Source organism: Adiantum capillus-veneris, chromosome 27 (assembly GCF_014529385.1).
Source record: "Adiantum capillus-veneris isolate H3 chromosome 27, ASM1452938v2, whole genome shotgun sequence".
Taxonomy (NCBI): domain Eukaryota; kingdom Viridiplantae; phylum Streptophyta; class Polypodiopsida; order Polypodiales; family Pteridaceae; genus Adiantum; species Adiantum capillus-veneris.
Genome location: NC_140957.1, coordinates 116809050 through 116833923, shown reverse-complemented (window position 1 = coordinate 116833923; position 24874 = coordinate 116809050). Strand labels below are relative to the sequence as shown.

Here is a 24874-nt window from a genome sequence, read left to right as displayed (position 1 = left end):
CACATGAAAGTTAACACACACAAGCCCTAAGCTTATGGTATACAAAAAAAGAAGAAAGTTATATTCAATAAGAGGTTATGAAAAGCAGAAATGCAGTATGTAAGCATGTCCTAAGGTTGTATGACCCTTTTGAAGATGCCGCAGGTTGCTAGATATGTTAAAGAGGGTTCTTCAGTAAATATGTTATTTGAACATGCATTCGATCTAAGACTACCATTATAGACCACCACAATATGCACTCTTGAAAAAGTGTTTTACTTGCATCTTTGCGTCTATCAGGGTTGGATAGGAACTCAAACATGACATACGATAGAGCAGACATCCAGAAGGATGATCTGGCACTGAGGATCATTCTAAAAGTGTTATAGGGGTTCATAAGAGGAGCTTTCCTCAGTTTTTCCTTTGAAATCTCTCATCAGAGTAACCCACCCCAATGAGGAGCTCACATTGCAGCAAAGTTGCTTTGTCATGCTCTACCCCAACTTCAGGAGTGCTACTTTGCCTACTTCCTCACTTCCAAGCCCTGCACTCATATAAACACATTGTAAACTGGGCTCCACACATCACGCACATTATGTGCACATACCATGCAGATGGCTGAATTGTTGCACCTCCTATTGAACCTTTTAGTGCTTCTCACCTCTGCCTTACAAGGTGTTGGCTATAAGAATAGCATGCCATGCACACTGCCTTTTCAAGGTTGCTAACTATCTTTGAGCACCGAAAGTTGTACCACTCATCACCAATGGCCTATAAGGATGCTGATGAATGCTATTATCAAATTCAAAGTGTTCTATCCCAAGTTATCTGAGAAAACATTGTTACATTTTTTGCTTGGAATAGTACTTGGTTTGTATTGTTGCATTGTTACATTTCTAGCATACATCAGAATTTTCCTTTGAGAGTGAATCACCTTTGACAATCCATTAGGTAGCAACTGGATCAGGCAACCCGCTGACCTTTTTCGACATTTGTGTGTTATTGATGGTAAATCTCCTGGCAGGTTGTCGACAGAAACGTTGACCGCAGCCCACGTACCCTCACTTACCATCTTACAGAAGCTAAGGAAGTAGACTTGGTGAGTTGGTACAATTGGGGAAGGCACTTGGATATCAGCAAACATCTATAGAGTTATGTTTTTCCTGACGATTTGCGTCCACATAATTGCCTTTGCATATACACATTTTTGTAGTTTTTTTGCCATACACAACTCATGCTGTCAAGGTTAAGATATGCATAGAACGTTGCATACCAGGTGAAAGACACCAACTTGGTGTAATTGGGCTATTTCTCCCATATTAGATTTGGTAACAATGCAAGGAAACAGCTCCATCCAGCGTTTCTGAGACTTTGCCATGAAGATCACACTATCAAAGCATATTCTTCTTGATTGCACAAAGCTTGTTTATCAGCAAGATAATTAGTTGAAACTTAAATTACCATATTTAGGAAAGACTCCATCACAAAGTGTGCATTAGCAGTTTGAATAAAGCGAAGCAGTTGAACGTAAGACTCCATCACAAAGTGTGCATTATCAGTTTGAATAAAGCGAAGCAATTGAACGTCGGGTGCAGAGAAAAGTGGGAGAGAGAAAAGTCACGATGCCTCATCGCGCCTCTTCGCTGACGTGGCATAGCTGACCTTTGAGATTTTAAAAAATGATCATTGGGCTAACTGCCCTAACAATATAGCGTATCTTTGGAAGAGTACTATTCAAAACTTGTAAGTCTTACTAGATGTTACGCTCCACCAATGACCATATAGTAGCAAGTAGCTCGCTTTTGTCAAGGTTTAAAAGAACCAATTAGCTCGCGATTGGAAACCCTAAAACCTACCACTGTACAAGATGCTTTACTACGAGCTAAACCCTTAATGAAAGAACAAGGTATTTCAAGAAGAATTGAAAAATATCAGAGTTGTTAATGTATAAAATTTTCCATGCGTGAAAATTCAATGCTTTGATGTGGAGAGTTCGAACATTATCGGAACACTTGTCCACGATTGACTAATGGAGCAACAATAGCAAGTGAGGCAGACTAAGGACACCACCCTTTTGGATATAATGATGATCAAGATAGTAATAAAAGGAGGCGTACCCTTAATTTTTCTCCAGATGAGGACGTCTTGAATCACTAAGTTGACGAGATTGTAATGTATCCAACATTTTTCAATAAAAGTATTTCATTTTTCTTGCAAATATTTAAGGTTTGTATTTTGTTAAGTTATAAAGCATTCATATATAGAACCGAATTGAATGCTTGATTATGGTCTCTATTCACTTAGAAAAAATAGGTTGATATGAAAATCTTAAGCTTCAAGTCTATTTACAAAGATAAGAGTTGACCCTTAAGAAAGAAGGAGTATTTTTAGGAAAGATAGAGGAAAGGAAGAGTATTTTTAGAAGAGAAAGAGTAGGAGTATTTTCAAAAAAGGAGGAGAGGAAGGAGTCAAGTTTAGAGTTTTATCTTAGAAGCCAAGATTTTTTAAAAACTAGAGAATCAAAATTGCGTATCGAAATAGGTCATGGAAACAAAAAATAGAGCCACAAACATGTGCGAACTTATCTTTTTGCTTTTTGCTATTCTTATCTTGTGCTTTTGGCTCTTGAGAGCCTATATAAAGGCCCCTCTTCCCTTAGTTTCAAGACACACAAACACAAAAGTTTACAGCAGCGGAATCTCTCTTGCTATAATGTCGGAGTAACCCTCTCTCGCTTAATCTCTCACCCCTCAACCCAACTCCCTGTGGTTAGCAAGATACCTCGCGATTAGCGAGATGCCTTGTGGTTAGCAAGATGCCTCATGGTTAGCGGGATGTCACACTGTTAAAGAGATGCCTTGTGGTTAGCAAGATGCCTCGTAGTTAGCAAGATGGAAAGGTTGCACAATTCGCAATTAGCAAATAAATCCTCCGCAAAAGCTCTATTCGTTAGACAGAGAAAGTCTACGGCGGGTGGCGGCAAACTCATAAGAAATTAGAAAATTTCCTTTTGTTGATATATAAGACTGTCTTCATAAAGCCTTGTTTGAATAGTTTTGGTATTTTTTGAAGTGTTGTATCAAAGAACCTGTTGTCTGGAATTAATTCAGGAACAGTGTTTGTATATATGAAACAGTTTGGAAGTAATTACAAAACAACATGAAAAGTGTGAGTGTGGGGTCGAAAGTGGGGGTTGGCTCAGGTTTCTAATCAAGGATGGGTGGTTTCAATTAGTCGAGAAACTTTTCACTTTCTCTTATTAACAGAAGCAAAATTAGAGAATCATTGTGCCAAGAGTCAAGAAGTCCCAGATGTACATGCCCCTGAAAGCTATGGACCCTATTAGTTCGGTACTTTTCCCAAGATTACTAACTAGTTTAGACTATGTCTCATATCATATTCAAGATTTATGAATGGAGGCTGTGCCCCTCAAACGTGGGAAAAAACACATTTTTTATGGATTTTACATATATCAATGGGATTTCATCTCTTCGTTATAGGAAATAGCTTCCGTTTGAGTCCTTGATTTATTGACTTGGGCTATGGCGTACAACCCTTACAACCACGATCACTATGGATAGAGGACTTCCTCTCTTCTCTTGCTCGTATCTCTACTTCATGAAAATACAGTAGCGTGTTGTCAATAGAACTTGACAATGAAGGAAGGCCATCTATCAAGTCGTCCAATCTTCCGGGGTTGGAGACCTCAAAATTGGTATCAGAGCCTAGGTTAAAAAGACTAAATTTGCCACTTCAAGCTTCCTCATGTGTATTGTTTTCTATACCCATTATCCGACTCATTGACATATTACATTATGCCGATTGACATGTACCATAGTTATTGTTGAAACCTCTATTATGTTTTATCATGGAGTGATCTTTTGTAGACCCCCATATGACATTTTGATGATTTTATGAATAGAAGGTTGAGTTGTTTTTCTACAAAGAAATTGTTTGACTGGTTAAGTCATGTAATTAGATAACCCATGACTAGTTAAGTCATGGGTTGAGATAAGTCAGATTGGTTAAGTCATGTGACTGAGATTTGATGGACTAAAGTCAAGCTTGGTTATCATGTGATTGAGTTTTATTTCATCGGATAAGTAATGATTGGTTGAGTCATACGATTGAGCTGTTAGTGAAGTGGATAAGTCTAAGCTTAAAAAATACCCTATTGATTTGAGTTATTATAAACATTGATGTACACTTAGGGGAATCCTCAAATCAATTTAACGTTGGAAAATTATCAACTTGATGCTATTTACACAAGAAAATAAATTGTTGCTCAAACAAATGCAACAACCTTCTTTTAAAGGAGAGGGTGATGATATTGAGAAAGATGCGGAAATATGGATTGATGCTATGGATGATTACTTCTCTGTTGCAAGGACTACACCTGCAAATCAATCAATGCTAGGGATTTTTTGCCTCTCAAGGGAAGAAAAATTATGGTGGAAACAACATTGTCGTGACATGGGAGTATTAGAGAACTCCTAGAGGTGGTGTGAAATCAAACAAGCGGTGAAGAAAAGATACTTACCCACTGTCCATTAGGCAATAACGATGAATAATTTCTTTAACTTGAAACAATATAGCTAATCTTTGGAAGAGTACTATTCAAAGTCTGTAAGGCTTAGATGTTACGCTCCACCAATGACCATAGAGCAACAGGTAGCTCGCTTTTGTCAAGGTTCAAGAGAACCAATTAGCTCGTGATTGGAAGCCATGAAACCTCCACTCACTCTTATAAAGAGAAGCAAAATAAGAGATTCATTGTGCCAAGAGTCAAGAAGTCCCAAATATACGTGCGCCTGAAAGCTATGGACCCTATTAGTTGGGTACTTTTCACAAGATTACTAGCTAGTTAAGACTATGTCTCATATCGTATTCAGGGTTCATGAATGGCAACAGTGCCTCTTAAACATAGAAAAAAAGGTGTTTTTTTATGGATTCTACATATGTCAATGGAATTTCATATGTTTTATTGGAAATAGCTTCCATTTGAATCCTTGAGTTATCGACCTTGTCTGTGGCGTATGACCCTTACAACCTCGATCACTATAGATAGAGGACTTCCTCTCTTCTGCTGCTTGTATCTCTACTTCGTGGAAACGGAGTAGGGTGTCATCAACAAAACTTGATAATAAAGGAAGGCCATTGATTAAGTCACCCCAATCTTCCGGGGTTGGGGACCTCACAATTGGTATCAGAGCCTAAGTTAAAAAGATTTAATTTGTTACTTCAAGCTTCCTCATGTGTATGGTTTTCTATACCCATTATTTGACTTGCATAGATATTACATTATGTCGATTGACGTGTACCATAGTTATGGATGAAACCTCTATTATGTTTTCTCATGGAGAGATCTTTTATAGACCCCCAAATGACATTTTGATGATTTTATGAATAGAAGGTTGAATTGGTTTTCTACGAAGAGATTGTTTGACTGGTTAAGTCATGAAAGGAAATTTTTTTGGTGGATTGAATGTGCCATGACTGGTCAAGTCATGTGATTAGATAACCCATGATTGGTTAAGTCATGTGCTTGAGATAATTCATGACTGGTTAAGTCATGTGACTGAGATTTGATGGACTAGATAAGTCAAGATTGGTTATCATGTGATTGAGATTTAATGCATTGGATAAGTAATGATTGGTTAAGTTGTACAATCAAGTTGTTAGTGGACTAGATAATCCTAAGTTTGGAAAATACCCTATTGATTTGAGTTATTATAAACATTGATGTACACTTAGCGAATTCCTCAAATCAATTCTACGTTGGAAAACCCTTAGAACGATGCTATTTACATCAAAATTCAATAAAATAAATTGTTGCTCAAACAAATACAACCACCTTCTTTTAAAGGAGAGGGTGGTGGTCATGACAATGATGCAAAAGTATGGATTGAAGCTATGGATGATTACTTCTCTACTGCAAGGACCACACGTCCAAATCAAATGATTCTAGGGATGTTTCGCCTCTCAGGGGAAGTGAAATTATGGTGGAAACAACATTCTCGTGACATGGGACTATTAGAGAACTCTCAGTTGGTGTGAAATCAACAAGCGGTGAAGGAAAGATACTTACCCTCTGCCCATGAAGCGATAAAGATGAATGAGTTCTTTAGGTTGAAACAATATAGCTTATCTTTGGAAGAGTAATATTCAAAGTTTGTAAGGCTTAGACGTTACGCTGCAGCAATGACCATAGAGCAGCAAGTGGCTCGCTTTTGTCAAGGTTTAGGAGAACCAATTAGCTCACGATTGGAAGCCCTGAAACCTACAACCATACAAGATGCTTTACTATGAGCTAAACCCTTAATGAAAGAGCAAGGGATTTCAAGAATAAGTGAATAAAATCAAAGCTTTAGAGATAGACAACCACAAAGAGTTTATGATGCTTATGTGCAAAATTGCATGAATGTTTGATGCTTTGAATATAGAGAATTGGGACATTATTGAGACACTTTTCCACGATTGACTAATGGACCAACAATAGCAAGTGAAGCAAACTAAGGACACCACCCTTTTGGATATAATGACGATCGAGATAGTAATAAAAGGGGAGTACCCTCAATTTTTCTTGAGATCGTGATATCTTGAATCCCTAAGTTGAAGAGATTGTAATGTATCCAGTATTTTTCAATAAAAGTATTTCATTTTTCTTGCAAATATTTAAGGTTTGCATTTTGCTAAGTTATAAAGCATTTGTACACCGAACGATCGGATCAAAACTCGAATGCTTGATTATGGTCTTTATTCACTTGGAAACGATGATTGATATGAAAATCTTAAGCTTCAAGTGTATTTCTAAAGATAAGAGTTGACCCTAAACAAAGAATGAGTATTTTTAGGAAAGAGAGAGAAAAGCAAGAGTATTTTTAGAAGAGAAAGAGTAGAAGGAGTATTTTTAGGAAAGGAGGAGAGGAGGCAGTCAAGTTTAGAGTTCTTGTCTTGGAAACCAAGCTTCTTCTAAAATTAGAGAATCAAAATCGCGTATCAGGATGCTTTATGGCAAAAAAATAATAATATAATAGAACCACGAACGTGGGCGGACTTATCTTTTTGCTTTTTTCTATTCTTGGCTTGTGCTTTTGGCTCTTGAGAGCCTATATAAAGGCCCCTCTTCCCTCACTATAAAGAGACACAAACACAACAATTCTCAAAAGCGGAAGCTCTCTTGTCATAATGTCAAAGTGACCTTCTCTCGCTTAACCTCTCACTCTCAACCCATCTCCAACTCCCTCTCTACCATCGTCGTGTTGCCCTTTGGATTCTTGAGTCCTCTTTTTCTCTTTTCCCCTTCCCTTTTGCAATACAATGGCTGCGAAGCAATTGACTCAAGCTCGAAGGATTCTCATGTCGTTCCACCTCCAAGGAAGGTACAAAGAAGGTATCATCTACTCCAATCATAACTCAAGCGGAGGTATCGACTCCGAAAGAAGGTGAAATCATCCAACCTCAAACACGAGAGGTAATAGAACATGCCGCTAATCTAGTAAGAAAATTTTATAATTCTGCATTGCTATTCATGTTGACTTGAAAAGCTAAGCATAGGGATTCCCTTAAACCATCCAAGAAACATGATTCTATGACAAGAAACAAGCATATGTTTTCATAGATTAGTGAAAGAACTGTTTGATAAATTGTCATTGTTTGTTAAATTTTTACTACTTGATAAATTATTATTGCTTGATAATTTGATATTGTTTGATATGAAGAGTTGGTTGATCACGTTTGAAGAATCATTTAAAGAGAAGAATTATTGGAAGAATATCTTTTGTTTCTCGCGGTTAGCGAGAAGATTCCAAAAATAGCGGAGATTAAGCTAAGATTATTGGCTCTCTTTTGTTCCTCACGGGTAGCGGGATACCTTGCAGGTAGCGGTATGCCTCATGATTAGCGAGATGTTTCACGTTAGCGGGATGCCACCTGGCGATTAGCAAGATGCCTGGCAGTTAGCGGGATGGGAACGTTGTGCAATTTTCAAAGAGCAAATAAATCCTTTGCAAAGGCTCTATTGTTTAGAAAAAGAAATTCTGTGGGTAACGACAAACTCATAAGAAATTGGAAAAGTTATTTTTGTTGATATATAGGGTTGTCTTCATTAGGCCTTGTTTGAATTGTTTTGCTATTGTTTGAAGGGGTGTATAAAACTACCTGTGTCTGAAATTAATTAAGGAACTCTGTTTATATATGTAAAACAATGTGGTAGTAATTAGAAAACAAGCTAAAAAGTATGAGTGTGGGGTGGAAAGTGGAGGTTGGCTCAGGGTGCAAGTCAACGATGGGTGGTCTTGATTAGTTGAAAGATTCTCGAGTCTTGAAAGCTATGGACCCTATTAGTTGGGTACTTTTCACAAGATTACTAGCTAGTTTTGTTATAGAATTGATATTTTATTATTTATTGCAGTTGACAGGTGGAAAAGACTAGACCAAGCTAGGCCTATGCGAATGGAAATATATATTGTATATTTTATTATTCAAGTGCTCTTTATGAGATTTGGTCATTTATGACCGGCCCGCCAGTTTGTGACCAATTTGATTATTCAAGAAATCTATAAAACAAGTACGTGCAAGAGGGAAATGGTCACTCTTGCACGGGGGGAGATTGCGTCTCTCTCGTATTGCGTACGGCTCAGACTATGTGCAATGATGGTTGCCAGGTATACATTTTTGTCGATTTATGGCTTGCTATGTGCTATTTTGAGTATTTTGCAAGGAGCCACGACTTTCGTTTGTAGCAGTGGTATCAAAGCTTTGCCTACGTTTTTGTGGATGCAAGTTTAAAGGCTATGGGGAGCTCCAAGGGATCAAGATAAGCATTTTTTTCGCCCCTCTTATATGTTAATTATCTTTTGCATGCTATGAAGGTTTCTTTCTAGGTGTACTTAAGAGAAAAATTATTATCGTTGCTTTTATTCATCAAAGAAAGACATCATAGCTGTATAATTTGTGTACGTTTTATATCCGGAATGATATATTTGTACATCATAGAGGTTATATATTGACTAAGATCTATAATTGATCTCAAATTATTGATGTAATCGCATAATTAAGCATCGCCCGCTCTTTCAAAGAGATGAAGGACGAGTCTAGAGTCGATGTTCTTTTGGATTACTACAAGGATGAGAAGAGGAATAAAATAAACTCTCATGTCGTAGAGACTCGTATCCTACTCAATTAGTAGAATACAAAGAAGGCATAGCATCGTTCACCAAAACAATTGGTGAAATTAGCATGTAGAAGGGGATGATGTATTGGGAATCAGGCGGCCTTTGCCAAGCCTGGCAACTCAGTCATTGGCCGTGAGAACCCATGATAACCAAAGCATTAACAATTTTTTTAAATTATTAAAATAATGCCCTCACGTCAAGCGTCACTGTTGCTGCTACATCGACGACAAATGGCCACCCTGCTCTACGACCAAGAGCGCCTAGCATGTCTTACTATCACTCGCAGCCGGATGTAGTTGAATGTCCCCGCGAATTGCAAATGAATAGTGCATGATGACGACCACCAGTCTAGCGCAGCAAACAAGAGGAAGTGAATTTACTCCTCTCTTTCTTGTTTGGTCAGTTAACCAACTGTTAGCTTCCTTCTCTCCCTCATCAACCACCTCATGCAGGAGTGGCAAAAATCTCTCCTTTCTTGCATGGCTGATCCAGGTAGCAGCACGTGGCATGGCTGATTCGGGCAGTAGCATGCAGACCCTACCTTTCTCTCTCTCTCTCTCTCTCTCTCTCTCTCTCTCTCTCTCTCTCTCTCTCTCTCTCTCTCTCTCTCTCTCTCTCTCTCTCTCTCTCTCTCTCTCTCTCTCTCTCTCTCTCTCTCTCTCTCTCTCTCTCTCTCTCTCTCTCTCTCTTCCCCCCCCCCCCCCCCATTACTCCAGTCGCCGCCCTCTGCTTTTCAACCACCCTTCCCCACTTGTCTTGCCTTCGGCATGCAACTGCCGCCCACGCTTTTGCCCCCACTCATCAACCCATGTCTGCATGGTAGTGCACAGCAGTGCCTCTTTACATGGCGGCGGGTCCCTCTTTTTTAACTACAGTTTGCTCCCCCTCCTATAGACTGCCCTCAGCCTTCGACCAGTACCAGTGGCTCAAGCAGAAGCCACCAACCACAACAGTCTTCTCTTTCTCTCACACTCTCTTTATAGAACAAAAAGCCGCCATGCAAAACTGCACAAAGGGCGGCCTCACCTGCAGTCCCACACCCCCGCCACCTCATGTCGTAGATGAGCTGCAATTATCTTTCAACACTCACATGCACGCGAACCCGTAATCGGTCAGTTTTCATTGTAGCTTCACTCTCTTTCCTCTCTCTCACACAGACATACCAATGATCGGCCCATCACACATCAGGAAAGCTTGTAGATCCCCACCCTTATCACTGTGTGTGTTTTGCATCACCTTCTATCCTCATACACCATATCAAACGTTGCAGAGGAGACATGGAGGAGCACGGTCGAGCCTCAATAAGTCCAGGCTACGACATTTGACTGCATACAGTATCCAGACTCAAATGAGTGCGTGCCATAATTATGTGCAGCGACCGATGTAATACATCATCGGACAGCGCGCCTGGCATTGGCATCAGCTATCCTCCTATCAATGTTCATTTTAGCTTCTACTTTACTTCATTTTATTTTGTACCCAAACATGGTTTTAGATCCATACTAATTTGTATGAGTTTGGTCCCATACGCACTAGGAGACGGTTAATATAACATTTTATTTATTCTCTCTCTCTCTCTCCCCTTCCCATTACAACTCCTTCAGCGATGGACATTGTGGAAGCTCTTCGGTCAACCATTGCAATACTTTCTTAGACACATGCCCGATGCCGGGCATCCACGAGAATTGATGATGATTATGACAATTTTAGTCAAACGCTTCTGGGTTGTCATTTTAGCTTTTCACTTTCCTTCATTTTATTTTAGTACCCAACCATTGGATTACATTCACACTAATTGTATCCATTTTGACTCAAATGTAATTTTGGCCTTTGAAGGCGTTCAATGTAACATTTTATTTCATTTCATTTCTCGCTCTTTTCCCCTCGTCTGCTACATCTAACACCCCCCCCCCCCCCCCCCCCCCCCGAGACTACTTACAGAAGCGGACATCAACAAAACTCTTCAATGACCAATGCAATTCTTTCTCGCACAACGCTCGATGCCACGCATCCACGTACACTGACAATAATCATGATAATTTTAATGCGATGCTTTCAGGCTTTTTAGTTTTAATCTCTGAGTCTTTTAATGTACTTAATTCATTTTATTTATAACCACGCATTATAATAGATACACAAGGATTGTATTAGTTTGCTTTCATACGTAATTTTGGCATTTTGAAGACGGTTAATATAACATTTCATTTCATTTTCTTTCTCTTTCCTCCTCAACCAAACTGCGGGCCCTACCTTTATATTTGATTATCCACAACCTTGCAAGTCGATGACTTTTTGGCACCCACCCACACACTCATCAATTTGAATGCTATACGCATACACACACACACACGTATCGTGAATGTCTTGTTAATGTCCAAACCGGAATCTCTACTTGATGGATCCTTCTTCTTTTCACTCAAGCTAATTCGACATTTACTTTGCCTAAATTTTGAATGATAGGACTATGCCTCGTGTGATCTACATTATCTGACTTTTAAGGCATTGTTTAGCTTAGTTTAGTTCATCTTTATATGCTGCTATAGTACCTACTACCACTTTAAACGAGAGACTTAAGTAGTGGTTTTGCAAGGCATTCTTTTGATGCACAAAAAATTGAGATTATCTTACATAATTTTATGTCTAAAAATTCATGTCGTGTAAATGAAGACTTTTAGGAAAGAGCAGAAAAGATCAAAGTAATCTTGTGTTGAAAATTATTTATTGGATCAATCTACTACCTGTCGTTTGGCCTTCCCATCATGTATGATCGTGATATTATAACTCCACACTCGTCAATGCCCTTTCAATAATTTTATTTAATTTAGAAAAAAACAAAAAAGACAAAACACACACACCCAATTTCAAACGCTCATCACAGTCAACCTCATTAAGTAGTCAACACAATTTTGTCTTCTCTATCGATTTGTCTACTTCATATGATGAGTTCAGCAGAATGTCATATCTTTCTCTTTGGCCAACCGCCAACAAGTTGCAACTTCATTCTTCTACTTTCCTTTTTCTTTTCTGTTTTTTGGTTTTGGTTAGTGGCACTAGTTGATCTATGCTATTAAATTAGAACTACAAATTTTTTTTCCTTTTCGCTCGATTCACTCACATTTGCCTCAGTTGTATACTAATCCCTTCTATAGATGTCATTGCAAAGTTCATGGCAAATTGTTAACCCTCACACTCACACATTTTGAATTTGTTAGCTATACTTTGGTGTAAGTTTGCTAGGGGCAACACTTGTACCTTTTCCCATATGCCAACACTCGTATATATATTTTCAAATAAAGTACACCCTATTGGTATGTAAACAAATATGTCATTTCTCTATTTCATTTCGCAATGTGTTCTAAGTTGAATACTCAAACACTGCTAAGGTCATGCCTCCCAATTGTATTGAAAGGGATTTTCATTGAGATTATTTAGCTATGTAGCTACTCAGGTGAGCTAAGGTGCTCTAAGATAGTCAACAACATTTTGTAAGTACCCTCCTACTCAAACATGCTCCAAATTGTTCTTACACCTATGATAAATGTTATATTTGTTATGTCTAGCCAAGTCCATTGGTCACGGACACACAGATTCACCAATTTAGGCAGTGTGTAGATACCCATCTTGGTGCAGATCTGCCAATTTAGGCAGCACATTGATAAATTGCAGACTCATGATTTTTCAACAATATCAAATGTGTAGATAACCATCTTGGTGCAGATCTACCGATTTAGGCAGCACATTGATAAATTGCAGACTCATGATTTTTCAACAATATCAAATGCAGATTCGTCGATTTAGGCAGCAATAGTGCAGATTCGCCGATTTAAACAGCACGTCTTATCGGTGTAGATTCGTCGATTTAGGCAACACCAATCACAAAATCATGCTGCAGTGGCTGGCCACCACTGTAACTAGTATGATTTTGTTACCCGGGTATAGAAACTGAAAGATATTTTGGATTTGGATTATATTGTGGAATTGGAATCGGATTGGAATTTTGTCTCTGATGATTATTTTGTCACGGTAGTGTTTATGTGATGGGACTTGACATTTATGAGATTGATGATGAGTGTGACCAATGATATCCTGATTCATCAGGGTATGACATATACTGCTTATTCTAGTGGTATGGGACACTAGAATAGGTAGTATGCGGATGATAGCAGGCATAAACAATGTGTCTAATTCTATGGATTTTTTTCTTTTATTTGATACAAATTTCTAATCATTGTTTTTGAAAAGTATTGTTTGCATATTTTTATCTTGCACAACTGAGGACTATTGCTTTCCAACGGAGAGGTATGTTATAGAATTGATATTTTATTATTTATTGCAGTTGACAGGAGGAAAAGACTAGACCAAGCTAGGCCTATGCGAATGGAAATATATATTGTACATTTTATTATTCAAGTGCTCTTTATGAGCTTTGTCCATTTATGACCGTCCGGCTAGTTTGTAACCAATTTGACCATTCAAGAAATCTATAAAACAAATACGTGCAAGAGGGAAATGGTCACTCTTGCATGGGGGGAGATTGCACCTAGTGTCTGTGTATTCTTCTCTCCTCTCTTCTCTTCTCTCTTGCTGTGCCGACGTAGCACTCCGCTCTAGCCTGCACGCGCTCTCTTGCCCTCTCCCGCTCCATTTCTCTCTCGTATTGCGTATGGCTCGGAATATGTGCAATGATGGTTGCCAGGTATATAGTTTTGTCAATTTATGGCTTGCTATGTGCTATTTTGAGTATTTTGCAGGGAGCCACGACTTCCGTTTGTAGCAAGTTTAGACTATGTCTCATATCATATTCAAGGTTTATGAATGGCGGTTGTGCCTCTTAAACTTGGAAAAAAAGACCTTTTTTATGGATTCAATGGGATTTCATCTCTATTTTATAGGAAATAGCTTCCATTTGAATCCTTGATTTATCAACCTCGCCTATGGCGTATGACCCTTACAACCATGATCACCATGGATAGAGGACTTCCTCTCTTCTATTGCTCGTATCTCTACTTCCTGGAAATGGAGTAGGGTGTTGTCAATGGAGCTTGAGAGTAAAGGAAGGACATCTATCAAGTCGCCTCCATCCTCCGGGGTTGGGGACCTCACAATTGGTATCAGAGCCTAGGTTAAAAAGATTAAATTGGCTACTTCAAGCTTCCTCATGTGTTTGGCTTCCTATACCCATTATTGGACTCGTAGAGACATTACATTATGCCGATTGACGTGTACCATAGTTATGGTTGAAACCTCTATTATGTTTTCTCATTGAGAGATCTTTTGTAGACCCCCATATGACATTTTGAAGATTTTATGAATAGACAGTTGAGTCGTTTTTCTATAAAGAAATTGTTTGACTCGTTAAGCATGAAAGTGACTTTTTTTTTGTATTGAATGAGCCATGACTAGTTATGTCATGTGATTAGATAACCCATGGATGGTTAAGTCATGTCATTGAGATAAGTCATGACTGGTTAAGTCATGTGACTCAAATTTGATTGACTAGATTATTCTAGATTGGTTATCATGTGATTGAGTTTTAATGCATCAGATAAGTAATGATTGGTTATCATGTGATTGAGTTTTAATGCATAAGATAAGTAATGATTGGTTAATTCATATGATGGAGTTGTTTAGTGGATTGGATAAATCTAAGTTTGTAAAATTCCCTATTGATTTGAGTTATTATAAACATTGATATACACTTAGGGAAATCCTCAAAATCAATTCTACATTGGAAACCCCTCATAACGATGCTATTTACACGAAAATTCAAGAAAACAAATTGTTGCTCAAACAAATGCAAGCACCTTCTTTTAAAGGAGAGGGTGCTGATATTGAGAATGATGCGGAAGTATGGATTGAAGCTATGGATGATTACTTCTCTGCTGCAAGGACCACACCTGCAACTAAAGTGATGCTTGGGATGTTTCACCTCTCACGGGATTCAGTGAAATTATGGTGGAATAAGATTGTCGTAACATGGGGGTATTAGAGAACTCTCAGTTGGTGTGAAATCAAACAAGCGATGAAGGAAAGATACTTACCCCCTACCCATGAAGTAATAAAGCTGAATGAGTTCTTTAGGTTGAAACAATATAGCTTATTTTTGGAAGAATACTATTCAAAGTTTGTAAGGCTTATACGTTACGCTCCACCAATGACCATAAAGCAGCAGGTAGCTCGCTTTTGTCAAGGTTTTGGAGAACCAGTTCACTCTTGGAAGCCCTGAAACCTACCACCATACAAGATGCTTTACTACAAGCTAAACCCTTAATGAAATAACAAGGGATGTCAAGAAGAATTGACCAAAATCATAGCTTTAGAGATAGACAGCCACACAAAGAGTTTATGCTACTAATGTGCAAAATCCTCCACGTGTAAATGCTCGATGCTTTGAATGTAGAGTGTTGGAACATTATCAGAACACTTGTCCACGATTGACTAATGAAGCGGCAATAGCAAGTGAAGCAAACTAAGGACACTTCCCTTTTGGATATAATGATGATCGAGATGGTAGTAAAAGGAGTACCCTCAATCTTTCTTGAGATGAGGACATTTGGAATCCCTAAGTTAGAGATATTGTAATTTATCCAATATTTTTTAATAAAAGTATTTCATTTTTCTTGCAAATATTTGAGGTTTACATTTAGTTAAGTTATAAAGCATTCATACATGAAAGGATGGGATCGGAAATCAACTGCTTGATTATGGTCTTTATTCACTTGGAAACAATAGGTTGATATGAAAATCTTAAGCTTCAAGTCTATCTCTAAAGATAAGACTTGGCCCTTAAAAAAGATGGAGTATTTTTAAGAAAGAGAGAGGAAAAGAAGAGTATTTTTAAAAGAGAAAGAGTAGAAGGATTATTTTAAGAAAAGGAGGAGAGGAGGGAGTCAAGTTTAGAGTTCTTGTTTTGGAAGCTAAGCTTCTTCTAAAATTAGAGAATCGAAATCACGTATTAGAATGCTTCATGGCAAAAACAAAAAAAATAAAATTAATAAAGCCGCGAATGTGCGCGGACTTATCTTTTTGCTTTTTGCTATTCTTAGCTTGTGCTTTTGGCTCTTGAGAGCCTTTATAAAGGCCCCTCTCCCCTCACTTTCAAGACACACAAACACAAAAGTTCTCAGAAGCGGAAGCTCTCTTGCCATAACGTCAAAGTGACCCTCTCTCCCTCAACCCATCTCCAACTCCCTCTCTACCATCCTCGTATTTCCCTTCGGATTCTTGAGTCCTCTTTTTCTCTTTCCCCCTTCTCTTTTGTGATACGATGGCCCCAAAGTGAGTGACTCAAAGCTCGAAGGATTCTCATGTCGTTCCACCTCCAAGGAAGGTGAAAAATAAGGTATCATCTATTCCAATCGTAACTCAAGCGGAGGTATCGAGTCCAAAGAAGGTGAAATCATCCAACCTCAAATACGGGAGGTAATCAAACATGCCGCTAATCTGGTAAAACAAATTTATAATTATGCATTGCTATTCATGTTGACTTTGGAAGCTAAGCATAGAGATTCCCTTAAACCGTCTAAGAAACGTGATTCTATCCAAAGAAATAAGTATATGTTTTCATAGATTAGTAAAAGAACTGTTTGATAAATTATCATTGTTTGTTAGATTAATGTTGCTTGATAAATTGTTATTGTTTGATAAGTTGATGCTGCTTGATATGAAGAGTTGGTTGATCATGTTTGAAGAATCATTTAAAGAGAAGAATTATTGGAAGAATATCTTTTGTGTCACGTGATTACCGAGACGATTCCGCAGTTACTAAAGACTTAGCTAAGGTTATTAGCTCTCTTTTGTTCCTTGCGATTAGCAAGATTCCTTTTTTAGCTCCCTTTTGCGCCTCACTAGTTAGCGAGATGTCTTGCGGTTAGCAAGACGCCAGGCGGTTAGCAAGATGTCTCGCGGCAGTTAGCGAGATGGGAACGTTATTCATTTTGAGATTAGCAAATAAATCCTTTGCAAAGTCTCTATTGATAAGACAGAGAAAGTCTGTGGGTAGCGGCAAACTCATAAGAAATTGGAGAAGTTTTTTATGTTGATATACAGGGTTGTCTTCGTTAGGCCTTGTTTGAATTGTTTTGGTATTGTTTGAAGGGGTGTATAAAAGAAACTGTGTGTCTAGAATTAATTAAGGAATATTGTTTGTATATGTAAAACAATGTGGTAGTAATTAGAAAACAAACTAAAAAGTGTGAGTGTGGGGTGCAAAGTGGAGGTTGCTCAGGGTGCCGTTCCACGATGAGTGGTCTTGATTACTTGAGAAACTCTCCACTCCCTCTTATTAAGAGAAGAGAAATTAGAGAATCATTGTGCCAAGAGTCAAGAAGTCCCAAATATATATGCCCCTGAAAGCTATGGACCCAATTAGTTGGGTATTTTTCAAAAGATTACTAGCTAGTTTAAACTATGTCTCATATCATATTCAAGGTTTATGAATGGCAATCGTGACTCTTAAACATGGAAAAAAGGTGTTTTTTATGGATTCTACATATGTCAATGGGATTTCATCTCTATTTTATAGGAAATAGCTTCCATTTGAATCCTTGATGTATTGACCTGGTCTCTGGAATATGGCCCTTACAACCACGATTACTATGGATAGAGGACTTCCTCTCTTCTGTTGCTCTTATCTCTACTTCATGGAAACAGACTAGGGTGTTGTCAAAAAAACGTGAGAATAAAGGAAGGCCATCTATCAAGTCACCCGAATCTTCTGGGGTTGGAGACCTCACAATTGGTCTTAGAGGCTATGTTAAAAAGATTAAATTGGCTACTTCAAGATTCCTCATGTGTATGGTTTTCTATATCCATTATGCAACTCGCAGAGATATTACATTATGCCGATTAACGTGTACCATAGTTATGGTTGAAACCTCTATTATGTTTTCTCATGGAAAGATCTTTTGTAGTCCCCCATATGGCATTTTGATGATTTATGAATAGAAGGTTGAGTTTTTTTTCTAAAAATAAATTGTTTGACTGATTAAGTCATGAAAGTGATTTTTTTTTGTGGGTAGCACTATGCCTCACGGTTAGCGAGATGTCTCGCGGTTAGCAGGATGCCTGGCGGTTAGCAAGATGCTCGCGGTGAGCGTAATGCCTCGCGATTAGCGAGATGAGAAGGTTTCCCAATCTGCGATTAGTGAATAAATCCTTTGAAAAGGCTCTATTGGTTAGACAAAGAAAGTCCGCGAGTAGCGGCAAACTCTTAAGAAATTGTTAAAGTTTGTTTTGTTAATATATAGGGTTGTCTTCATGAGGCCATGTTTAAATTGTTTTGGTACTATTTGAAGGGGTGTATAAAAGAACCTGTGTCTCAAATTAATTAAGGAACATTGTTTGTATATGTAAAACACTGTAGTAGTACTTAAAAAACTAGCTAAAAAGTGTCAGTGTGGGGTGGAAAGTGGAGGTTGGCGCAGGTTGCAAGTCAACGATGGGTGGTCTTGTTTAGTTGAGAAACTCTCCACTCTCTCTTATTAAGAGAAGTGAAATTAGAGATTCATTGTGCCAAGAGTTAAGAAGTCCCAAATATACGTACCCCTAAAAGCTATAGACCCTATTAGTTGGGTACTTTTCACAAGATTACTAGCTAGTTTAGACTATGTCTCATATCATATTCAAGGTTTCTGAATGGCGACCGTGCCTCTTAAATATGAAAAAAAAGACATTTTTTATGGATTCTACATATGTCAATGTGATTTCATCTCTATTTTATAGGAAATAGCTTCCATTTGAATCCTTGATTTATCGACCCGGTTTGTGGTGTATGACCCTTACAACCACGATCACTATAAATAGAGGACTTTCTCTCTTCTATTGCTTATATCTCTACTTTGTGAAACTAAGTAGGGTGTCGTCAACAGAACTTGAGAATAAAGGAAGGCCATCTATCAAGTCGTCCCAATCTTTCGGGGTTGGGGACTCACAATTGGTATCAGAGCCTGGGTTAAAGAGATTAAATTGGCTACTTCAAGCTTCCTCATGTGCATGGTTTTCTATACCCATTATCTGACTCGTAGAGATATTACATGATGTTGATTGACGTGTACCATAGTTATGGTCGGAACCTCTATTGTGTTTTATCATGGAGAGATCTTTTGTAGACCCCTATATTACATTTTGATAATTTTATGAATAGAAGCTTGAGTTGTTTTTCAACAAAGGAATTGTTTGACTGGTTAAGTCATGAAAGTGAGTTTTTTTGGTGCATTGAACGAGCCATGACTGGTTAAGTCATGTGATTAGATAACCCACGAGTGGTTAAGTCATATGATTGAGATAAGTCATGAATGGTTAAGTCATGTGACTGAGATTTGATAGACTATGTAAGTCAAGATTGGTTATCGTGTGATTGAGTTTTAATGCATCAAATAAGCAATGATTGGTTAAGTCATACGATCGAGCTATTAGTGCACTAGATAATTCTAAGTTTGGAAAATACCCTATTGATTTGAGTTCTTATAAACATCGATATACACTTAGGGAATTCCTCAAATCAATTCTATGTTGGAAAACCCTCATAACTATGCTATTTACATGGAAGCTCAAGAAAATAAATTGTTGCTCAAACAAATGCAACCACCTTCTTTTAAAGGAGAGGGTGTTGATATTGACAATGATGCAGAAGTATGGATTGAAGCTATGGATGATTAATTCTCTACTGCAAGGACCACACCCGCAAATGAAGTGATGCTAGGGATGTTTTTCCTCTCAGGGGAAGCGAAATTATGGTGGAAACAAAATTGTCATGACATGAGAGTATTAGAGAACTCACAATTGGTGTGAAATCAACAAGCGGTGAAGGAAAGATATTTATCCCCTGCCCATGAAGCGATAAAGATGAATGAGTTCTTTAGGCTAAAACAATATAGCTTATCTTTGGAAGAGCACTTTTCAAATTTTGTAAAGCTTAGACGTTACTCTCCACCAATGACCATAGAGCAGCAGGTAGCTCGCTTTTGTCAAGGTTTAGGAGAACCAATTAGCCCTGAAACCTACCACGGTAGAAGATTCTTTACTACAAGCTAAACCCTTAATGAAAGAACAAGGAATTTCAAGAAGAATTGAACAAAATCAAAGGTTTATAGATAGACAACCACAAAGATTTTATACTCCTAATGTGAAAAATCCTCCACGCGTGAATGTTTGATGCTTGCAATGTAGAGAGTTGGGACATTATCCGGGGTGAAAGCTTGACTGGGTGGACACCAAAGCTGTGTCCGGGACATCACTATTTGGCAAATTAATAGTTGTAATATGTTTGACAAAGATAGAAGAACCCAAGGCGTGTGATATATCCTTGGATAGCTCTTGAAGAGGAGAATCTAATAAGATGTTTGGCACAAAATTCAGAATTAATTTGCAAAACTTTTATTGCACGCCACGTCTAATAGTGCAGCCATTCAAAACTAGTCATCACCCATAAAAGTGTACCACCCAATCATGCTTTAATCCTCGAACACTCGTCCACGATTGTCTAATGGACCAGTAATATCAAGTGAAGCAAACTAAGGACACTACCCTTTTGGATATAATGATGATCGAGATAGTAATAAAAGAAGGAGTACCCTCAATTTTTCTTGAGATGAGGACATTTGGAATCCCTAAGTTGGAGAAATTATAATGTATCCAATATGTTTCAATAAAAGTATTTTATTTCTCTTGTAAATATTTAAGGTTTTCATTTGGTTAAGTTATAAAGCATACGTACAAGAAACAATCGGATCGGAAATCGAACGCTTGATTATGGTCTTTATTCACTTGAAAACAATAGGTTAGTATGAAAATATTAAGCTTCAAATCTATTTCTAAAGATGAGAGTTGGCCCTTAAGAAAGATGGAGTATTTGTAAGAAAGACAAAGAAAAGTAAGAGTATTGTTAGAAGAGAAAGAGTAGAAGAAGTATTTTAAGAAAAGGACGAGAGGAGGTAGTCAAGTTTAGAGTTCTTGTCTTGGAAGTGAAGCTTCTTCTAAGAATTGAGAATTGAAATCGTGTATCAGAATGCTTCATGGCAAAAAAAAAAAAAAAAATGAAAAGAGCCACGAACGTGCACGAAATTATCTTTTTGCTTTTTGCTATTCTTAGCTTGTGCTTTTGGCTCTTGAGAGCCTACATAAAGGCCGCTCTTCCCTCACTTTCAAGACACACAAACACAAAAGTTCTTAGAAGTGGAAGCTCTCTTGCCATAACGTCGAAGTGACCCTTTCTCCCTTAATCCGTCTCCAACTCCCTCTCTAACATCCTCGTGTTGCCCTTTGGATTCTTGAGTCTTCTTTTTCTCTTTCCCCCTTATCTTTCATGATATGATGGCCCCAAAGCGAATGACTCAAAGCTCGAAGGATTCAAATGTCATTCCACCTCCAAGGAAGGTGCAAAAGAAGGTATCATCTATTTCAATCATAACTCAAGTGGAGGTATTCACTCCAAAAGAAAGTGAAAACGTCCAACCTCAAATACGAGAGGTAATCAAACATGTCGCTAATCCACTAAGACAAAATTATAATTCTACATTGCTATCCATGTTGACTTAGGAAGTTAAGCATAGGGATTCCCTTAAACCGTCCAAGAAACGTGATTCTATCACAAGAAACAAGCATATGTTTTCGTAGATTAGTGAAGGAAGTGTTTGATCAATTGTCATTATTTGTTGAACTATTATAGCTTGATAAATTGTTATTGTATGATTAGTTGATATTGCTTGATATGAAGAGTTGGTTGATCATGTTTGAAGATTCATTTAGAGAGAAAGAATATATTTTGTATCTTGCGAAATTAGCGAATGATTCCGCAGTTAGTGAAGATGAAGCTAAGGTTATCAGCTCTCTTTTGTTTCTCGCGGTAATCGAGATGCCTTGCCAGTAGCGGGATACCTAGTTGTTAACAAGATACCTCACGGTTAGTGAGATGTCTCGCAGTTAGCAAGATGCCTCGCGGTTAGCGGGATGGGAAGGTTGCACAATCCCCAATTAGCAAATAAATCATTCGCAAAGGCTCTGTTGGTTATACAAATAAAGTCCACGGGTAGCGACAAACTCATAAGAAATTGGAAAATTTATTTTTGTTGATATATAGGGTTATCTTCATTAGGCCTTGTTTGAATTGTTTTGGTATTGTTTGAAGGGGTGTATAAAAGAACCTATGTCTGGAATTAATTAAGGAACATTGTTGTCTATATAAAACAATGTGGTAGTAATTAGGAAACAAGTGTGGGTGGAAAAGTGGAGGTTGGCTCAGGGTGCCACTCAACGATAGGTGGTCTAGATTAGTCGAGAAACTCTCCACTCCCTCTTATTAAGAGAAGTGAAATTAGAGAATCATTGTGCCAAGAGTCAAAGTCCCAATTATACGTGCCCCTGAAAGCTATGAAACCTATTAGTTGGGTATTTTTCACAAGATTACTAGTAGTTTAGACTATGTCTCATATCATATTTAGGGTTTATGAATGGCGTCCGTGCCTCTTAAATGTCGAAAAAAGGAATTTTTTATGGATTCTACATATGTCAATTGGATTTCATCTCTATTTTAAAGGAAATAGCTTCCATTTGAATCCTTGATTTATGGACCTGGTGCGTGGCGTATGAACCTTACAACCACGATCACTATGGATAGAGAACTTCCTCTCTTCTGTTTCTCGTATCTCTACTCCATGGAAACGGAGTAGGGTGTCGTCAAAGGAACTTGAGAATAAAGGAAGGCCATCTATCAAGTCGCCCCAATCTTTCGGGGTTTGGGACCTCACAATTGATATCAGAGCTTAGGTTAAAAAGATTAAATTGGCTACTTCAAGCTTCCTCATGTGAATGGTTTTCTATACCCATTATCCAATCGAAGAGATATTACATTATGCCAATTGACGTATACCATAGCTATGGTTAAAACCTCTATTATGTTTTATCATGGAGAGATGTTTTCTAGACCCCCATATTACATTTTGATGATTTTATAAATAGAAGGTTTTGCTTTTTTACAAAGAAATCTTGTGACTGGTTAAGTCATGAAAGTGAGTTTTTTTTGTGGATTGAATGAGCCATGACTGGTTAAATCATGTGACTAGATTACATACAACTGGTTAAGTCATGCGATTGAGATAAATCATTATTGGTTAAGTCATGTGACTAAGATTTGATGGACTAGATAAGTCAAAATTGTTTATCATATGATTGAGTTTTAATGCATCGGATAAGTAATGATTGATTAAGTCATACGATTGAGTTGTTAGTGGACTGGATAAGTCTAAGTTTGGAAAATACCCTATTGATTTGAGTTATTATAAACATTGATGTACACTTAGAAAATTCCTCAAATCAATTCTACGTTGGAAAACCCTCAAATCGATGCTATTCACATGGAAATTCAAGAAAAGAAATTTTTGCTCAAACAATGCAACCACCTTCTTTTAGAGGAGAGCGTGTTGATATTGAGAATGACGCAAAAGTATGGATTGAAGCTATGGATGATTAATTCTCTACTAAAAGGACCACACTTGCAAATCAAGCAATACTAGGGATGTTTCGCCTCTCATGGAAAGTGAAATTATGGTGGAAACAACATTGTCATGACATGGGAGTATTAGAGAACTATCAGAGTTGGTGTGAAATCAAACAAGCGGTGAAGGAAAGATACTTACCCCCTGTCCATGAAGAGATAAAGATAAATGAGTTCTTTAACTTGAAACAATATAGCTTATCTTTGGAAGAGTAATATTCATAGTTTGTAAGGCCTAGACGTTACGCTCCACCAATGACCATAGAGCAACAGGTAGCTCGCTTTTGTCAAGGTTTAAGGGAAGGAATTAGCTCGCGATTGGAAGCCCTAAAATCTACCACCGTACAAGATGCTTTACTACAAGCTAAACCTTTAATGAAAGAACAAGGAATTTCAAGAAGAATTGAACAAAATCAAAGCTTTAGAAATAGACAACCACAAAGAGTTTATGCTGCTAATGTGGAAAATCCTCCACGCGTTAATGTTTGATGCTTTGAATGTGGAGAGTTGGGACATTGTCTAAACACTTGTCCACGATTGACTAATAGAGCAGCAATAGCAAGTGAAGCAGACTACGGACACCACCCTTTTGGATATAATGATGATCGAGATAGTAATAAAAGGAGTACCCTCAATTTTTCTCGAGAGATAAGGACATCTCGAATCCTAAGTTGGGGAGATTGTAATGTATCCAACGTTTTTCAATAAAAGTATTCCACCTTTTTTGCAGATATTTAAGGTTTGCATTTTGTTAAGTTATAAAGCATTCGTACGATACGATCGGATCAAAAATCGGACTCTTAATTATGGTCTTTATTCACTTAATAGGTTGATATAAAAATCTTAAGCTTCAAGTATATTTCTAAAGATGAGAGTTGACCCTTAAGAAAGAAGGAGTATTTTTAAGAAAGAGAGAGGAAAGGAAGAGTATTTTTAGAAAAGAAAGAAAAGAAGGAGTATTTTTAGGAAAGGAGGAGAGGAGGGAGTCAAGTTTAGAGTTCTTGTGTTGGAAGCCAAGCTTTTTCTAACATTAAAGAATTGAAATCGCGTATCGGAATGCTTTATGGCAAAAAGAAAAAAGCAAAACAAAAGTTAATTAACACTAGTTTTGTAATTGGACACTTAAGTGTCCTGAGACACTAAAGTGTCCCGGTTTTCTACCAAGTTTTGGCAATTTATTTGTCAAGCTAGAAAGAAGTCTTTAACACCTTGCTTCTACCATAGATTG

The 24874-nt window shown here is 37.8% G+C and overlaps 1 protein-coding gene across 1 annotated transcript; it reads right to left on the bottom strand.

Annotated features, from left to right (window-relative positions):
- Positions 1-502: 502 nt before the first annotated feature.
- On the bottom strand, positions 503-1518 carry LOC147422624 (homeobox-leucine zipper protein ROC1-like). The gene is made up of 4 exons (XM_086502635.1): positions 1441-1518; positions 1253-1348; positions 914-1123; positions 503-523 (listed from the first exon to the last, which is right to left on the bottom strand). The coding sequence occupies exons 1-4, from the start codon at positions 1516-1518 to the stop codon at positions 503-505; spliced, it is 405 nt and encodes a 134-aa protein (XP_086358761.1).
- Positions 1519-24874: the final 23356 nt, after the last annotated feature.

Excerpts from the sequence above, each read along its gene's own strand:
- LOC147422624 (XM_086502635.1), bottom strand. The coding sequence starts at position 1,518 with ATGGAGTCTTACGTTCAACTGCTTCGCTTTATTCAAACTGCTAATGCA. Across the intron at positions 1,349-1,440 it reads TGGAGTCTTTCCTAAATATG|TCTCAGAAACGCTGGATGGA; the intron begins GTAATTTAAGTT and ends TTCATGGCAAAG. Across the intron at positions 524-913 it reads TACCTAATGGATTGTCAAAG|GGCTTGGAAGTGAGGAAGTA; the intron begins GTGATTCACTCT and ends ATATGAGTGCAG.